At 40.7% G+C, this 19,984-nt stretch overlaps 1 protein-coding gene across 6 annotated transcripts in view; it reads right to left on the reverse strand.

Moving 5' to 3' along the window:
* Positions 1-19,984, reverse strand: part of CACNA1C (calcium voltage-gated channel subunit alpha1 C) — a 563,646-nt gene that overhangs the window by 191,541 nt on the left and 352,121 nt on the right. For all 6 annotated transcript variants that reach the window (XM_048499569.1, XM_048499568.1, XM_048499567.1 and 3 more), the window contains exons 8-9: positions 4,896-4,999; positions 229-401 (exon numbers count right to left, since the gene is read on the reverse strand). In XM_048499569.1, coding sequence (XP_048355526.1) covers positions 229-401; positions 4,896-4,999 — 277 coding nt within the window. The remainder of the gene's footprint in view (positions 1-228; positions 402-4,895; positions 5,000-19,984) is intronic.

Here is a 19,984-nt window from a genome sequence, read left to right on the forward strand (position 1 = left end):
CAGGAGCCCTCAAATGAAAGCATAGGCTATGTTTTCATTTCTAAGTTTACACAGATTGCACTGAATCAATAGTTTCCTCCCCCTGTCTTTTATAGAGCATACGTTAATAGGGTAGGAAAACGACAAATTATCTCAGCAAGGTTTTGTGTTAGTTTCTGAGCATACATTTCATCTTGAACATTCATCCCTGGCTTAGAAACACAAAGAAAGCATCGAGAATTTTCTTACTGTTTCGGGGCTTCTCCTCATCCATTCCTTCATCTTCATTTTCGGGGTCAATATCTTCTGCTTGAGTTATCCAATCCAGGTATCCTTTCAAGTCCTCCTCTAGTTGCTGTTTCTCCCTCAACTTCTGAAAATCACCCCGAGCTTTTGCCTTCTCTCTTTCTTTAGAAAATTCTCTGGCAAGAGGGAAGGGATAACAGCATGAGACCAAAACCAAAACCAAAATAACTGTAGAATGTTAGATTCCTACTATGATAGCTCAGCTGCCCATATTATTTTTTTAAAAAAATTATTTCATTATTTTTTTATCCTGTGCTTTCTTCAGGGAGATTAGGATGGTGTATATCATTGCCCCCCACAGTTTTATTCTTCACCCTGTAATGGCGTGTGAGGTAGGCTGAGCTAAGAGAAAGTGCTCAAAGTTAACTCAAAGTCCATGTTACATTGGAGATCTGAACCTCGGTCACCCAGATCCTAGTCCAAAATTCTAACCTCTGCTCCATGTTTGTGAGCTACATGCTGTGAAGCTGCTTCCAATTTATGGGGACCCTATGCATTAATAACCTCCAAAAGTCCTATCACTAATAGCCTTGTTCTGGCTTCATTTATTGAATCAATCCATCTAATGCTGGATTTTTCTCTTTTGTCTTCTCATAACATAACCAACTATGCACCACGCTAGCTTTCAGTTTCAAAAGATGATTTACTACACTAAACAGAATTTATGTGGTTAGAAGGGGTCCCCCCCTCAAGTACACACAATGGGGCTTTAACACTACACATGAAACTTCATTTTACAGAGTCAGATGATCTCTAGTCTATCTAGTCAAGTGCTGTCTATACTGCCAGGCAGAAGCCATTCAAGAACATAATTAAAGGCAATTTGAGATCAGTTATGTTGGACCTTCATTCAAGATTCTTGCATACATCATGAACTATTGCATGATGAAAATAATGTTGATATGCCACAGGTAAGTCCATGGGAATGGATCCATATTTTATCTAATTTTTATCCAATGGAACTGGATAATAGGTAACTTTGTGTTACTACAAATAATTTTTTTTAATTTTGAGAGTTCAGTAGCTGTTTGACGTGCATATGTTTCATTTATAAATAAAATTATTTAAATGCCTAATAAAGGTCTTTGAACTTTGAAATAAAATTAATTACAAATCCTCCATTATCATTTTATGAATCTTACTTTCTAAAGGGACCATACAGAATAGTAATATTGTCTTAGAAATATTTATATTTACACTGTAACCCCTAACTTTTAGGCCCAGGACAACATAGACCAGTTAGAGGACATATTCAGCGCAAGCAGACATCACAGAGAGTCAATGGAACTGAACTCTAACTGAAGATCTTTGTCCTCATTTGCCCAAATAAATGCCTCATTTGATGAAAACCAAGAAGTATTTTTGACCAGTCATTTATCTTATCAATGTACAACAATGGCAATAACATAGGCAGAGGTAGCCACGAAGACCTCGTTCCACCATGCTTTGCAGAAGAAGCTCATATGGCTTCTTGCACATAAAAAAAGCATGAAGACCAGTCAACATGCAAGTGGACAGGGTTTAACATACTCGTCTGTGATGATGTCACAGTTATGCAAGACAATATTGGTTACTTGTCCACAATTTGGCCAATTATCAGTAATCTTTGGTGGCGTAAGTCTGTGCTGCTGAAGGGGGGCATTCCTAGGCTGAAACTGAACTGGCAGCTGACTAAAGTTGGCTCCGCCCTGGGAATACCCCCATCCATGCTGGTGTGGGCTCCCGTAGCAGAGGGGAATCAGTGCGTGACAGTTTCTGGATTTGGGTGCTGCACAGTTCCCCCCAGTGATAGCCCCTCTGCTGGTGCATTCACCCCTTATGTTGGGACCCACATCACTGCAACCCTATGCCACTTCCAAAGCTATATTCTCTCGCCACTTTGGATTGCACAGTTAGTTGTACTGGTATGGAAAATTACAGACATATAGCAACCAGAAAAAACAAAGATGGATTTTGCAGTTGAATTTGAGGACTACGATTATTTCAATAATAGTAAATATTTTTTAAGTTTGGAAAAATATTAGATGCCAGCAGTTATAAAATGATAATGTAAAATTTATTAATAACCCATATGCATGTTGAACAGTTGCTGATCTCACAAAATTAAAATATATTTCTTTACAGTAGCACAAAGTTACCTATTATTATTGTTTATTATTTATTGTTTAGACTTTTATACCGCCCAATCCCCTAGGGGCTATTATCCAGTTACCTTGTTTAGACTTATTGTTTGGACTTTTTATACCGCCCAATCCCCTAGGGGCTATTATCCAGTTATCTTGGATAAAAATGATACAAAACACGGATAAGGTCTTATTACCTAATTGTGGTATATCAAAATTAATTTCTTCATGCTATGGCTCGTTGGAAGGCAAAAGAATAAGCTGGAATTTCAGGTGATTATCCAGATTAGGTACAGCGTTGTATGCTGTAAACCTTATAAAAATGTGAGAAAACTGATTTTTTTCCTTTGATTTATGCCTTGTGTCACACAAAACAGTAATTGATAGAGGCATTACTGGCATAAGTTATTTGTATGAAAATTTACTAGCTTTCCAACAGTGTTCCAAAAATTAAAACTGGTCCCTTTGTTGAGTTGTGGTTCAAATTACAATAGGTAGGAAAAACTGGTTTCAACCATCTTGATGACATTATGAAAAGTTTAAGCTACCAATCAGAACAGGTGATCCCATCAAAACATAATACACAGACATACACCTTTCAGAAAAACTCAAATAATAGAATTCTATTCTATTCTATTCTATTCTATTCTATAAGTTTTGCCTCCTTACCTGACACCAATGTGAATTTTTGGCTTTAGGCCCACAGACTAATATTAAAATGGACTATTTCCAAGAGTAATGACATTTGTACTTCTGAAAATCCTTTTATCATTTTAAAAAGATGATGCATTAAAACTGTTTCTCAGAACAGTACTTTGAAAATATAGTATCTCTGGGAATATCTGATCACATTTTAGACATTTCACATCCTTGATGGTAACCTGAATCTAGTCAGTACCAATACATGACCAAGAATTTACCTATAAACAATTTCCATTTGCATTGTTGAACAAAATGATAGCAATTTCCATAATTTTTGCAATGGTCAGCAGTTATTGCTGCTTGTCAGCTGTCATACCAAGAAAGCAAATTATCAGTGGGTCCATTGACCGAACAACCCTTTCATTCATGTGGGCAATTTCCTCAGTGCATGTTTAAAATGTTTAAAATCTACTGACACAATATTGCAAAGAATTTTTACACTGCTAATCTCCAGCCTCCATCTTTCCAGTTAACAAAAGTTAAAACTGGAAGTTTCATCAACAATTGATATCACTTACAGACAATAAGCGGCCACTAGAAATTTCTCTCCTTCCATGATTAATTTGAGTTTCATTAGGGAGGCTCTAGGTCAGGAAGGAATCACCTTCAAGGACCCTCATGCTATCTATAAACTACAACATATTCATATTCTTGTTTATTTTATAACTGTTTTTTTTTCAATGCCTTCTCTGGGTACCAGATAATCCATGGTCCATGGCCAGTGGCTTATTAAAAGGTTCTGAACCCACACAACCAATTTGCTCTAACAAGGGAACTTTGACAACTTTTACTAGTTTCGAATTGAATAAGCATGGATCACAGACATCCAAATGCAAATGCCAAGGTTTTAAATATTTTGTAGCACTGAGGTACTTGATCAAAACACATCAGTCAATCTGTGATACCAAATCAGTTAAGCCAATGATGTTGAAAGCAATCAGACACCAATGTGACCTCAGATAAACTGTTACAGGCTAATCACAACCATCAGCTGTGTTCATAATAAGTACGACATTATTTTCTCTACCTGGGGAAACGGAATAGTTTCATCTCCCATAATATACTTCAGAGGTGGCTTTTGGCAGCGTTACCAATTTTATGTGGGTTGTTTACTACCATTGTATCATCTACAACTTACGTATCCTACTGCTGCTCATTTACCTAATTCAGCCAAAGCCTGCCAACAGGAAGAACGTGTTGGATCTCCACAAGAGAAAGAATGGAGACAAGATTTCAGAAGTCCGTGTAAATAATAAACAATGATAATTTTTTTAAGAATTAATCCTGGTACTGCTTACCCACTAAGTACACCGAGAACCAAGTAAAGTACAAAAAAATGACCCTATGATGATAAGTGTAACAAATTAGATCCAGGGCCAGTCCCTTCCTATGGCATCATTGACCTGGAAGAGTGGAACGATAAGCAGTGAGAATAGCTCAATTGTTAGGCACTGCAAGGCTCCAGTGGAAGGGAACTTGGGTCACCAGTGCTGAAACTCTCCAAATTTGTTGCTCAGTCAATAAGAAAGCAAAATGTTTCTCCTGTTCAATCGCTGAGTTGTTCTGTAAGTATAGTTCTTGCTTCAGAACACTAATTACACTGCCACCACTGGCTTATCCACAATATTCTCAACTGGAGGATAATATAGAATTGGTATATGTCTTGCAGGTTTTCACTTGGAATAATTAAAGGATTCTGGTGATAGGGAAGAACCCTGTTCTGGAGTCTTGCCCTGCAGCACGAGGAGAGAACAAAAAGGAACACCAAAAAAAACAGCAGCTTACCCGCTCAACACACCAAGAACCAGATTAAGTACGAAAAAGGATCCAAAGATGACCAGACTGACAAAGTACACCCAGGGTAATTCATAGCCCATAGCGTCCTGCATCTGGAAAGATGGAGGATAGTTAGAAGACAGAGACAGAAAGCAGAACTGATTGGGTAAAGAAGACAGAGAGATTTGTAAATGAATACCTTGTGATCTGCGTAGTTTGACTTTTTTTTTGTTATCTACCCATTCCTACAATGAAGGGATTCAAAACCAACAGAAAACAAAAAGCATTCATAATAACTTTATTAGCTTGAAGGAGTAATACTTATGGACTTCTTTCTTATTTTCAAAATGTAAGACCCTCAAGTAGAAAAAGAAAATGACAGCATCACCAACAACCATCTGGTCATTTAAAGAGAATTGGTGATAGATGTTCTACCACTACACCTGTACTCAGTAAAGCCAATTTGCAATGAGTTAAGATTAATATCAGGATGAACAATTTTTTTAGATAATTAGAGAGGATCAGGAGAAGAATTTGTATACAACTAATTGTACACTTGTTTTATATTTATATTTTTGAAACTAAGAGTTTTCTGTTTTATCGACTCCATACTTTTTAATATATTGAAAGTGTCAATCTTGTGAGGAGTCACTTATATTTTGGTTCATCAGGGAGTTTTTTTTGCTAAGGTCTCAAGTAAGAGGCCAATGGTCAGGAATATGATGTAAGTGCAGTATTATTGCTGTTGTTTACAACTGTAATTTTTTCACATGTACTTCCGGAACTATCTGCCAGTATTTACCACGTTTTCTTCTTCTGTGGGAGTACTGCATGACAATTGAAGAGATTTTTTAAAATGACATTTTTATCTGGCATCAAAGGTCTGTTGGATGTTATTCAGGAATTGATATATACACAATGTGCTATCTATCTATCTATCTATCTATCTATCTATCTATCTATCTATCTATCTATCTATCTATCTATCTATCTATCTTTCTTTCTTTCTTTCTTTCTTTCTTTCTTTCTTTCTTTCTTTCTTTCTTTCTTTCTTTCTTTCTTTCTTTCTTTCCACACCAGGTTACACCAGATCTGGCATTACCATGAAATTACATAAAACAATTAATTAAAGATGCAGATTCCAGAAGTAAGCATCAGTCTCCTGCCTTCAAGGTTCATCTTTGTCATTCAAGGAGGAACAAATGTGTATCATTTTGATAGCTGTTTTGATGCCAAAATAACTAGGGCTGGCACTATTTTACAGAACACCTTGTCAGTGGAGGTCAGAAATGGAACAAACTGACTACTTGGGAGCTGTTCACACAACTCTTAAAAGTGTCTAATGGCAACCCATCCAAAGCAAATATATGCCAGCCAAGGCCATTCAGAATAGTGCATACTGACACCCTGTGGAAGTTTCAGTGCTGTATAAAGTCACTCAAGCAGCAAAAGAAAAAAGAAGGGAAGATTATCGTTGACTATATGAATATATGGAGAACATTCATGTAGCTGTAAGACCGCTTGCTACTGGAAAAGGTACCTTAAGGATATTCTTATCAGGTAAAAATCAGTGTCATTCTGTTTTTGGCATTAATGCCTACTATGTATCACAGAAGGATTTAAGAGTTTAATCCAGGTGATCAAAATATTGCTAATTCTATTCAAGTGTTAGCCCTGTTCCATAATATTATTTAGTCATCCCCTCCCCCCAAAAAACCTACTCCTGAAACGTTACCTTTCCATCCAGGAGCAGCAGTGGCATAGGAGGTTAAGAGCTCGTGTACCTAATCTGGAGGAACCGGGTTTGATTCCCCTCTCTGCCGCCTGAGCTGTGGAGGCTTATCTGGGGAATTCAGATTAGCCTGTGCACTCCCACACATGCCAGCTACGTGACCTTGGGCTAGTCACAGTTCTTCAGAGCTCTCTCAGCCCCACCCACCTCACAGGGTGTTTGTTGTGAGGGGGGAAGGGCAAAGAGATTGTAAGCCCTTTTGAGTCTCCTACAGGAGAGAAAGGGGGGATATAAATCCAAACTCTTCTTCTTCTTCTTTCATCTGCTTCTGTTGCTCTGAGAAGCATGCCTTTCCCTTGATGGAGGCAACATTGCAATGTACTGAAATAGTTTGATTTTTAAAGGAGTTATAGAACTCCTTTCAGCTGAAGTAGTCCCCCTTTATCCTACCAGCTCTAACGGAAGTCAGCCTTCTCCAACCCTGGTGGCACCAGTCCCATCACTATTGCTCCAAGCAAGGTTCAACATCTAAGAGTATAACCCTATACAGAATTACTCCACTCTAAGCACAGAAATTTCAACGGGATTAGGGTGGAGTATGCTTGTTTAGTGCTACAATGTAAATCTCAAAATCTGACAACAGGAACTGATTTCAGAATTTGGTGTTGTGATAAAAGGCAGAGCAGAGGGTCCTAATCTAGTCAGGAAAGCTGATCTGAGTACTTGAACCACTGTAGCTATAACGATTGCCAAGACAGCGTGCAATGAAGTCTTGTGTATATTAAGTGAGGAAAGACAAGTTTATTCTGCTTTCCCACCTGTCATTTGTAATCCCATGATAAAGGGATAATAATAAAATTCAGACATGTGGAGTTGCACTAGTGTAGCGTCTGCGATTGCTGAGATTCCTTCAAGACATAACATGATTGCTCAGCTCAAGCTAATTTCAAGGAACGCAGTAGTTCCATGCGATATTGCTATATTCACTATGCAGCTGTCATTGCTGCACTGAGATAGCAGACATTTTAATACTTGAACACTTGCAGTTTTGCAAGATTAAGCAATCAGGCTTTCTTCCTCAGCACAAACACTGGATGGTTAATTCTTTTAAGATTAATAAGAGTTAACTTCCAAATAAATAAGCTGGGATCAGGGTGCAAGTAAACCCTAAATTTTTCAGCTATCCCAGAAGCAAACAAACAAGGAAGCTGTTTATAGTTATAGTTCAAGGAATGAAAGAAAACATCCTGACACAATGCAATTTTATGAGATCAGGGATAAGTGTCGATCTTTTGCAAAATTTGTTTTCATTTTAATTGCTCTGAATAGTATATTTTATTACAGTATCTTCTTCATATTCTTCATTATGAAGTAGTGTAACTCTTGCAGGATAATGGTAATGGATGCAAGAATGAATGAGCAACTCAGTGCAATTAAATAACATTCATTAAAGAAGAAGAAGAAGAGTTTAAGAGAATATAAGAACATAAGAACAAGCCAGCTGGATCAGACCAAAGTCCATCTAGTCCAGCTCTCTGCTACTCGCAGTGGCCCACCAGGTGCCTTTGGGAGCTCACATGTAGGGTGTGAATGCAATGGCCTTCTGCGGCTGTTGCTCCCGATCACCTGGTCTGTTAAGGCATTTGCAATCTCAGATCAAGGAGGATCAAGATTGGTAGCCATAAATCGACTGCTCCTCCATAAATCTGTCCAAGCCCCTTTTAAAGCTAGCCAGGTTAGTGGCCATCACCACCTCCTGTGGCAGCATATTCCAAACACCAATCACACGTTGCGTGAAGAAGTGTTTCCTTTGATTAGTCCTAATTCTTCCCCCCAGCATTTTCAATGAATGCCCCCTGGTTCTAGTATTGTGAGAAAGAGAGAAAAATGTCTCTCTGTCAACATTTTCTACCCCATGCATAATTTTGTAGACTTCAATCATATCCCCCCTCAGCCCCCTCCTCTCCAAACTAAAGAGTCCCAAACGCTGCAGCCTCTCCTCATAGGGAAGGAGCTCCAGTCCCTCAATCATCCTTGTTGCCCTTCTCTGCACTTTTTCTATCTCCTCAATATCCTTTTTGAGATGCGGCGACCAGAACTGGACACAGTACTCCAAGTGCGGTCGCACCACTGCTTTATATAAGGGCATGACAATCTTTGCAGTTTTATTATCAATTCCTTTTCTAATGATCCCCAGCATAGAGTTTGCCTTTTCACAGCTGCCATGCATTGAGTTGACATTCCCATGGAACTATCAACTAAGACGCCTAAATCCCTTTCCTGGTCTGTGACTGATAGCACTGACCCCTGTAGCGTGTATGTGAAGTTTGGATTTTTTGCCCCTATGTGCATCACTTTGCATTTTGCTACATTGAACTGCATTTGCCATTTCTTAGCCCACTCACCTAATTTATCAAGGTCCGCTTGGAGCTCTTCGCAATCTTTTGTGGTTCTCACCACCCTACATAATTTGGTATCATCTGCAAACTTGGCCACCACACTACCCACCCCTACTTCCAGGTCATTTATGAATAAGTTAAAGAGCACTGGTCCCAAAACGGATCCTTGGGGGACACCACTCCAGACATCTCTCCATTGTGAGAACTTCCCATTTACACCCACTCTTTGTTTCCTGTTTCTCAACCAGTTTTTAATCCATAGGAGGACTTCCCCTCTTATTCCTTCATTGCTGAGTTTTCTCAACAGTCTCTGGTGAGGAACTTTGTCAAAAGCCTTTTGGAAATCCAAGTAGACAATGTCCACCGGTTCACCCCTGTCCACATGCCTGTTTACACCCTCAAAGAACTCTAGTAAGTTTGTAAGACAGGATTTGCCTCTGCAAAAGCCATGCTGACTCTTTCTCAGCAGGTCTTGCTTTTCTACTTGTTTTATAATTTTATCTTTAATGATAGATTCTACTAATTTACCAGGAACAGATGTCAAACTGACTGGCCTGTAATTTCCCGGGTCCCCCCTAGATCCTTTCTTAAAGATTGGTGTGACATTGGCCATCTTCCAGTCTTCAGGGATGGAGCCTGATTTCAGGGATAAGTTGCATATTATTATTATTATTATTATTATTATTATTATTATTATTATTATTATTATTATTATTATTATTATTATTATTATTATTAATTTATTTAATTTGTATACTGCCCGATCCCCTCAAGTGAGAAGATCAGCAATTTCATGCTTGAGCTCTTTAAGAACTCTTGGGTGAATGCAATCTGGGCCAGGGGATTTGGTAACATTTAGTTTATCAATGGCTGCCAGAACTTCTTCCTTGTCTACCACTATCTTCGCTAGTTCCTCGGATTCGCCTCCTAAGAAGCTTGGTTCAGGTGCAGGAATGTTCCTCACCTCCTCTTGGGTGAAGACAGATGCAAAGAATTCATTCAGCTTCTCTGCAATCTCCCTGCCATCTTTTAGCACACCCTTTGTTCCTTTGTCATCGAACAGGCCTACCGCTTCCCTTGCTGGCTTCCTGCTTTTGATGTACTTGAAGAACTGTTTGTTGCTGGTCTTGATGTTCGCAGCCATGCGTTCCTCGTAATCCTTTTTTGCCTCCCTTACAGCTAACTTGCTTCTCTTTTGCCACCATTTGTGTTCCCTCTCATATTCTTCATCAGTCAAACTGGACTTCCATTTTCTAAAAGACATTTTCTTTTTTCTGATCATTTCCTCAACCTCTCTTGTTAACCATGGCGGCTTTCTTTTGGACTGGGTGCTGCCTTTTCTAACCTGTGGAACACATTCCAGCTGAGCTTTTATTACTGTGTTTTTAAATAACCTCCAAGCATCCTGGACAGTTTTGAGTCTCTTGATTTTCCCTTTCAGCTTCCTGCGCACTATCCCCCTCATCTTTGAGAAATTTCCCTTTCTGAAGGCGAATGTAACTACATTAGTAGTTGCCACTTGTTCGCATGCTGAGATACTGAATCTGACAGCATTGTGGTCGCTGTTCCCTATCGGCTCAACAACACTGACTTCCTGCACCAGGTCCTGGGTCCCACCTAGAATTAGATCTAGGATCACCTCTCCCCTGGTTGGTTCCACAACCATCTGCTCTAAGCCACAGTCATTTAGCATATCCAGGAATGCTCTCTCCTTACTATGACCTGAACATGCATTTTTCCAGTTTATATGGGGATAGTTAAAATCACCCATTACCACTACATTTTTGTTTTTGTTTGCCTCTCTAATTTCTTTTTCCATCTCAGAATCCTCTTGTGCACTTTGGTCTGGGGTACAATAATATATTCCTAATATTAAACTGTCCTTCACACCTGGTATTGATATCCACAGTGATTCTGTAGGGGAACCAGCGGCCCTTGCATTGTCTATTTTATGTGATACTATGCTCTCTTTGATGTAAAGGGCAACTCCACCCCCAATGCGCCCTGTCCTATCCTTCCTATAGAGCCTGTAGCCTGGTATAACAGCATCCCACTGGTTCTCCTCATTCCACCATGTCTCTGTAATGCCCACTATATCAAAGTCCTCCTTCAAAACTCTGTACTCTAGCTCCCCCATTTTAGGTCGAATGCTTCTACTATTAGCATAGAGACACCTGTATACCCTGTCTCTGTCCTTAACCTGGGATTTATGTGCTTTACCCTCAAGTCTTTTGCAGACACTATCCCTTGTCACATGCACATTGCTATGTTCCTCGCTTGTATGTGGTTGATTTAGAAAAACCTCCCTCTCTGTCTGCATCCCCATAGATACTGTATTCCGAACCGAAGTCACCTCAGCTCCTGTCGGCTTTCCCCCAGTGATCAGTTTAAAAGCTGTTCTGCCACCTTTTTAATGTTGAGCGCCAGCAGCATGGTTCCTCTTTGGTTAAGATGAAGCCCGTCCCGTTTGTACAGGCTTGCCTTGTTCCAAAAGGTTCCCCAGTTCCTGACAAATCTGAAACCCTCTGCCTTACACCACCTTCTCATCCACGCATTGAGACCCTGTATCTCCGCTTGCCTAGCTCACCCTGCGCGTGGAACGGGTAGCATTTCTGAGAATGCCACCCACCTTGGAGGTCCTGGACTTCAACCTGTTTCCTAGCAGCCTAAATTTAGCTTCCAGAACCTCCTGGCTACATTTCCCAATGTCGTTGGTGCCAATATGGACCACATCTGCTGACTCCACCCCAGCACCGTCTAAAAGCCTATCTAGATGAAGCGTGACATCCGCAACCTTCGCACCAGGCAGGCAAGTCACCATGCGGTCATCACGCCTCTCACAAACCCAACTCTCTACATTTCTAATGATCGAATCACCCACTACAAGGAGCCCCCCACCTCCCCGAGGGGTATCCTCAGTGCGAAAGGACAGCTGATCACCAGTTAAGGAAGGGATCCCATCTAAGGGAGCATCTTCCCCCACCTCAGACTGGCACCCTCCGTCCCCCAGACCTTCATTCTCCATGACATCTGAAGAGATGTCACCTTGGGAGTGGGACCCGGCTGTTAAGTCCCTGAAAGCCTCGTCTGTCACCCTCTCTGCCTCTTTCAGCTTCTCCAGGTCTGCCACCTTGGCTTCAAGAGAACGCACATGTTCCTTGAGTGCCAGGAGCTCATTGCAGCGAGGGCACACCCACGACTTCTGTCCTAGTGGCAGATAGTCATACATGTGACACTCAGTGCAAAACACTGGACAGCCCCCCTCCCCCTGCTGGCTTTCTGCCTTCATATCTGATTTGTTTAGAAATTTAAATATTAGTTTGTATTTTAGTAATAGTTTGTATTACTAAAATAGTTGTATTACTAAAATAGTTTGTATTTTGTAATAGTTTGTATTTTAACCCCACCTTTCTCTCCTGTAAGGAGACTCAAGGTGGCTTACAAAACTATTTTCCCTTCCTCTCCCCACAACAGACACCTTGTGAGGTAGGTGGGGTTGAGAGAGTTCAAAAGAACTGTGACTAGCTCAAGATCACTCAACAGGAATGTAGGAGTGCGGAAACACATCTGGTTCACCAGATAAGCCTCAGCCACTTAGGTGGAGGAGTGCAGAATCAAACCCGGTTCTGCAGATTACAGCTGCTAACTGAAGGTGATGCCTTTTGCATAATTATTTTTATGTTTATATTAGGAGGAAGGGAAGACAGCATGCTATAGCCTGATCTCAACAAATATCAGAAGCTAAGCAGAGTCAGTACTTGGAAGGGAGACTGCCAAGGAAGGTGCTGCAGAGGAAGGCAACGTCAAACCACCTCTGCTTCTCTTACCCACCTTGAAAGTCCCTTGCTAGGGTTGCCATAAGTCAGCTATGAATTGACGGCACTTTACATTATAATAGGATTACACATTTGCATGATAATAGGCTTTCATATCTGTTAGTGGCCTTGGGTGTTCTTTTGAGCGGAAAAAAATTGTATATGAATAAATAAAAATGAAATCTGTACATGTAGCAATTCTGGTTAATAACTAGGATTGCTTCTCATACAATATCCTACAATTGAGTAGAAAATGTTCAGTGGGGATATTCTGTGAGCCACATTCCTCTTTTGTAACGTCAACCCAGTAACAGGAAAGTGTCCATCGAAACATGCAGTTTCAGAGTTCTACAGGAATGACCAGAGGTTGAGGGATCTTTTCAGTCCAGAAAGCTACTTCACTCCTGGACACACTGGCCAACCACAAAGGAGTATGCTAAGGAGGTTGCAATCTTCCATGGATGAATGATGGATCTTAGTGGACTGACCTCACTTAAAAATGAAGTAGCCAAAGGGATACAGTTGTTTAACCTGTACATTTGAAAAATATTTGTGAACATATCATAACTTTAGTTGTATTGTCATATACCAGATAAAAGAACAGGCAGTTTCCCAACTCTGTCTCCAAAGGGTGTGTATGCAGAGGTGTAGCTCTAAGGAGACGGGGGGGGGAATGCACCAGGCGCCCCCCCCCCCGTGGAGGTGTGGCGAGGGCGTTCTGGGGTAGAGGACGCACCAGTGCACCAGGCGCTTCCCCCCCTTGCTACGCCTCTGTGTGTATTTGGTAAGTGCGATCAAACTGCTTTCAACTCATGGTGACCCTCTGAATCTATGGTGACTCTATGAATCAAAATGTCCTATCATTAGCCTTGCTCAGTTTTTGCAAAATGAGGGCCATAGCTTTCTTGATTGATTCAATCCTTCTCATTCAAGTTTTCCTCTTTCCTGTTGGCTTCAACCTTTCCTTAGCATTATTTTCTTTTCCAGTGACACTTGCCTTCTCATAAAATGACTAAAGTAAGATAGCCTCGGTTTGGTCATTTTAGCATATAGGGACAGTTCAGGCTTGATTTAATCTAGAACCCACTTATTTGGTTTTTTTTTGGCGGTCCATGGTATCCATAGCACTCCTTCCAATACCACATTTCAAAGGAATACATTTTCTTCCTGTTATCTTTCTTCGTTGTCCAGCTTTTACACCCATACGTAGTAACAGGAAATATTATGGCATGAGTTAGCTTAATCTTGATTGCCAGTAACATATCAATTGATTCTGCCTGGCAAATGTATAATGGGTTGCAATCGTTATAAAGGAACCCGTGCAGCGATTGAAGTCCAAAGAAACAATCCGGGTTGCTTTCACACCTCTGCAGAGATGCTTCTCTTTTTAAAAATTTCCTGCAACATATGCATAGCTGTGTAGGCATACAGAAATGAATCTCTGCAGCCATGCTGGTGTTTTGCATACAGATTGAAGAGATAGGGAGATTCAATACATCCTTGTCTAATACTTTTGCCAGTTTGAAACCATTCTGTTTCTCCATATTCTGTCCTAACAGTAGCTTCTTGTCCAGAGCACATCAAACGAATAAGATCGGCTGCACCTACGTAGTTGCGCATATACAACCACAATATTTTTAAAAAGAAGGGGCCACCCTGCAATGGCAGGGCAATAATGAACATCTTGCTGTGGCAGGCGGATTATCCCTGACTATCGATGGCACGGTGGAAGGGAGGGAAATAAAGTTCCTCCTGCCTGGCTGTCTGCACGGGAGCGGTTCCGACCTGGGGTTTTGCAAAAGGATCGCTGGTTTAGCGATTTTAAAAAATCCTGGATTGAGGGAAATAAAAAGATGCAGACTCATTTTGGGGACGGGACCTTGGTGAAGCCCCCCCTTCAAAAAACCATGTGTATTGGATCTTATCATTATATTTGCCCTGTGCAGAATCCACCATCCTTACACTTCTTTTCTTGGTCCTCTACGGCTGCCCTTCCCAGTCTCAATCTACTGATTTCTTGGTAGCGGTCTGCTTTTAGGTTGATGATGGAGTCAAGGGATATAAAACCTTAAACCATTTCAATTTCTTCATTGTCCACTTTACAGCAGAGTAATTCTCCAGTAGTCATCACTTCTGTCTTCTTGAGATTCAGCTGTGGTCCTGCTTTGGCACGTTCTCCTTTACCTTTCAGCAGTAGTTGTTTCATTATTTTCTCCCAGCAATGTGGTGTGATCAACACATCTCAAATTGCTAATTCTGTTCCTCCATTTTTCACTCTATCTTCATCTACATTTAATCCAGCTCCCCTTAAAATACGCTTTGCATACAGATTGAAGAGATGGGGAGATACAATATATCCTTGTGTAACACCTAATTGGAAACCATTCTATGTATTGTCGAAGGCTTTCACGGCCGGAATCACTGGGGTGCTGTGTGGTTTCCGGGCTGTATGGCTGTGTTCTAGCAGCATTCTCTCCTGACGTTTCGCCTGCATCTGTGGCTGGCATCTTCAGAGGATCATCTGAAGATGCCAGCAACAGATGCAGGCGAAACGTCAGGAGAGAATGCTGCTAGAACACGGCCATACAGCCCGGAAACCACACAGTACCCCGGAAACCATTCTGTTTCTCCATATCCTGTCCTAACAGCACCCTCATGTCCAGAGTACAGGTTGCACATCAAGACAGTCAGATGCTGTGGCCCCCTGCTCTCCCAGTTATAAACCCCTAGCTTTCTTCAACTCATGCCTTTCCCACGACGCTGCAAAAGGACTTGATTTCTTGTGGGAGAGCATCTACTGACATTCAGATCACCTAGCTGGGGCCGGTCCAGTCCTTCAGTGCTGCTGGCAGGATTCATGTTGGGTTACCCTACTGGAAGCAAAATATTGGAATAAATCCATTATTTATTCTGCCTCGTTGGCCAGACCATCCTACTTACAGTGCAGAGTACCTTGCCTATAGCATAAACTACACTGAGGCTTTATCCAGTGAGTTATACAAGTTAAAAATGTCCTTTATAACAAATACATTCATATGTTATGAAATTGCTTCCCATCTCCTGTATATCAGATAGCGGAAGTGAAGAAGCTCTGAAATGCTGCTGGCAATTTTGCAGTCAGATGCATCTAGAAAGGCTAATATAGGGAAGTGAGAACTTTATCACCCTATACAAATACAAAATCTGTACTAACGTGATCTAAATCTCTGAAACAAGAACAGCTGAATTCAGCAGTCTGTGTATATTAGGAACTATGTTCTGTTTTCAAACTCTGGCCTCTGACTTGTTCACCTCCAGTTAGGATCCCAAGCCCTCCCTCCCACTTGGTTGGGGAGGGAATCCCCCATCCCCAGGTCCCACTGCCCACCAACACTTGGGGCAGTGGTAGGAAGTTTTTTTTTAATTGCAGCCTCTAGTAAACACTGGAAGTTCTTAACAGAAGTGACAAAGGGTATCTCAAGGAATTGCCAGAAACACTACAATAAAAACTACAGTAAAACCATTGAGTTTCCAGCAATTCCTAGAGCTGCCCTTTGTCACTTCCAGTAAGAACCTCCAGTAAATATATGAAAAGGCATTTCTATATAAAAACAATTCCTGTGATTCTGTGGTCTCCCCCAATTCTCTGACCAGTTGCAAGGAACTGGCAACTCTACTTCCCCCATGTTAGCTTTTGAGATATCTGGAAATATTGCTTGCACACTTTCAAGCCTATCTTTGCAATCGATGAGGGCTACAATTTATTTAAAAAGTGAACAGGGAGATTCCCAGTATTCTGATTATCGGGTTTTACCCCTGCATATTTAGTCTGTTGAATAGCTTTGTCTACTTCATGGCATCTTCTCCTTTAGTCTGCAAGCATGACGGGGAATCCTGAGCAAATTTAAACTAATTAGATGTAGGGAAATTATGTTGTTCTTGCACACATTTGGCAAACAGAAAAAGAAGCTAAATTCTCTAAGAAATTATTCACAGCATATTTATCACTTGTTCCATTGTTGTTTAGGCTGCACTAGGAAAATCTTTCACTCCACAAAGCGAGGAGACTTTGCTTGCTGTACTGAAATAGGCAAAAAGCTTGTTCTTATATTCCTCTCTCTTTGGGATTTCCCATCTTTCTCAAAAGCCTAGTTACATCTGACAATAGATCAGCCCCTTTGTGGTTTAACTGTTTTCTTATTTTCTGTTGCTTGGACTGTGAGATTATATAATTTGTGGTATGACGAATCCAACGTTTAACTTCATGATTGTCTACCACTACTGTTTAAACTCTGGGGACAGATGATAAATGCTGGCTCTCTTACTAACCTTTAAATAATGAGCAGTTGAATTGTAGCGTTTTGTTTTGGAAAATATTACAAAAATGCAGACGCTGTGCAGTTGACCACAAAATAACATTTTTACTTGTCTAGATTTCTAACCCAGTCTTTTTTGGATCTACTACACAGGACTCTGGACCATGAGTTAGGTCAGCCATTCTCAACCAGGGTTCCCTGGTACCCTGGGGTGCCGTGAGCATGTCCCAGGGGTACCGTGGCAATACTACCGCCCCCCCCCCTCAATTTTGTGGTGTCTCCCACCGGCGCCAGCAAGGATATGGAGCTGGCCCATGGGGCAGGTCCTGCCACAAGGTCAGCAGCCACCCTCCCCCCAGTGCTACCCTTCACTTTGGGAGGGGAAGGTGGGGTGTGTGGCAAGCAGGGGCAATGGGAGGGGAAGGTGAAGGGTGGCGGCAGGGGTACCGTGAGATATGAAGAGTGAGGTCAAGGGTACCCTGACCTCGAAAAGGTTGGGAAACACTGATTTAGATATAACACCCAGAGTGCATAAGAATAAGAAAAGTGGGGCTCAACGAGGCTGCACATCTCCCAGAGGATAGCGGCCCCTTCATGCCATCAGCCCAACAGGCCCTTGCTCTGTGGCTTTAATGGCCAATCTGCCCCTTTAGATAACTCTAGTCTGCGAGTCCGCCTTCTTCTTGGATATCCTATTTGCAGTCAGGGGTGGTACAGGTAGACCTTCCCTACACTAGGTACTTGGCTTGATGACCTTAGCCCTGACTTTCTAGCTCTGCAACTAAACTTCTACCATGGACTCACATCCAGTCTGCCAGTTTACATAGTATCCAAAAGACTTGACAGTAGTTCCATTTATGAACTCATTTGATTATCAAAGCCCATCCCACCCCTTGGTGGCCCAACCCCTATGTCTAATGATAAAGATCTATGAGACCTCAGTTATAGTAGTCATGTCAAGCTTTTTATTAGAATTTTAAGTCTGTTTGTAATAAAGTCCAAATCTTTATTCTTTTAAAATTTTATGTTTTTATGAATACAAATAGGGGATGTATAAATTAGCCTTCAGTAAAGCCTAATGTCATACTAGATATTCCTGGATTTTGTATCCTGATTCCTTGTAGAAGCACAATGTTATAAGAGGCCAAGTCCTTTTTTAAAAAAAACCTGTGACACTGCCCTGTTCCAGTCTGCTGTGCCAAGCTATTTTATGCTAGTGTTGATTTTTTGTGACCTTATAAAAATTCCCCAAAGGACCTTCAAAATGACTTTGATCACAATGTATTAGTCTAGTGGGTCACTTTGGTTGCTAACATAAGCAGGTTCTTATTTAAGATGGAAAGGAGTGCTTTAAATGGAAAGGAATTTAAAAAGTAACATACTGGCAAGACTAAAAGACTATTTACCGTGTTTTTTCACTGTGAAATCTAAAGCATCTTTGTGTCTATGCTGCTTGGTTATACAAAATGCTCTGGAAATTTGTTTTTAAGCATGAAAATATCCTACAGGATATCAGGTCTCCAAATCCCAAGAGTTTGGTTCAATGCGAGATCCAGGGGGTCCTTCCTTCTATTAAAAAAGTTGATGACCATGAAAAAACTTTGCTGCTTGCTTTACTGTACTGTTTTCCTTCCCCAAATTCAGATATTTCTGTTTTCCTGTGCTGACAGATGCAAGATTCTACAGTGTGTGAAAAGTACCAAAACGCATACTGTGCACTGATTTACATAGCCAATTAAAGACTTAAAAAGAAAGATAATAAGAAGTAGTAATATAAGCTGTAAATTCTCCGTCCCCTTTAGTAACGGCATTTTTACATTCCAAGATGTAATAGAAAAAGCACTGGGATATCTATTAGAACACAGCTTTTTCAAACACATTTGCAAATTCAGTTGCAAACAGAATATATTGATTAAGCCAGGAGAAAAAAATAGACTCCCAAGACTTTCCTTGCTTGACATGTAGTTGGCATTTACTAAAGTTGGGCCAATGACATCTTTGGGGAGCCATATGTCAACTGTTATCCCAACCCAGCTTTTTATTGCTAGTTGTAAGCTGGGTCTCTTGAACATCATGTTCAGCTTAAGGAGAAAGCATCAAATCATTGTGACTCCATCCACCCCAAGATACTATATGTACAAGCAAGTCCTAAATGAGAGCATTCCAGAGGCTAACTCCTGCTGATCCATAGGCCAAATCTGATGAGACTAATTGGCTCAGACTCTACCCATCACCTACAGAACAGAAGCTTTTTAATGCTAGGCAATGAGATTTGGTCCTTCAGCACCATCCAACTATATAGATAAGCTGCAGAAGAAACTTGGGGAACAATCCTAAACATGTCTGCTTTGAAGTAAGTCCCATTTTATTCTCAGGAGAATGTTCTTATCAGGCACCATTGGCCATTGATACTGTATAATATGAGATACATCCACATTCTATCATTATTATTTTTTGAAAATTCACCTTACTTAGTTGGTTTGGCTTGTCTTTTTACACTTGCTTTAGCCCAACAGGTCAGAATTAGAAAGTGTGTGATAGGCAACAAAATGGAGGCTGTCCTTTATATTGTAAACTTTTGCCCTTCTAGTTAAGATTTTTAAATGTAATTTTTTAAATTGTGAAATGGGTACTTATAACTACATGGAAGTGATAATCATCACCTGTGATATGTTTAAAATCACTTTGCTGAGATTAGCTCCTAGGCTGAATTCACAGAAAGCATTTTTTGGTTCTCCTCACACTGTCAGTGAACACATATGTAAAACAGAATAGTTGTTTTAATGGCACTTGTACCAAGCTCCTGAACTGGTTAAAAGACTTTCCAGAAGACCAATTTACAATTATATTTCAACCC

Source organism: Sphaerodactylus townsendi, linkage group LG06 (genome assembly GCF_021028975.2).
Source record: "Sphaerodactylus townsendi isolate TG3544 linkage group LG06, MPM_Stown_v2.3, whole genome shotgun sequence".
NCBI lineage: Eukaryota > Metazoa > Chordata > Lepidosauria > Squamata > Sphaerodactylidae > Sphaerodactylus > Sphaerodactylus townsendi.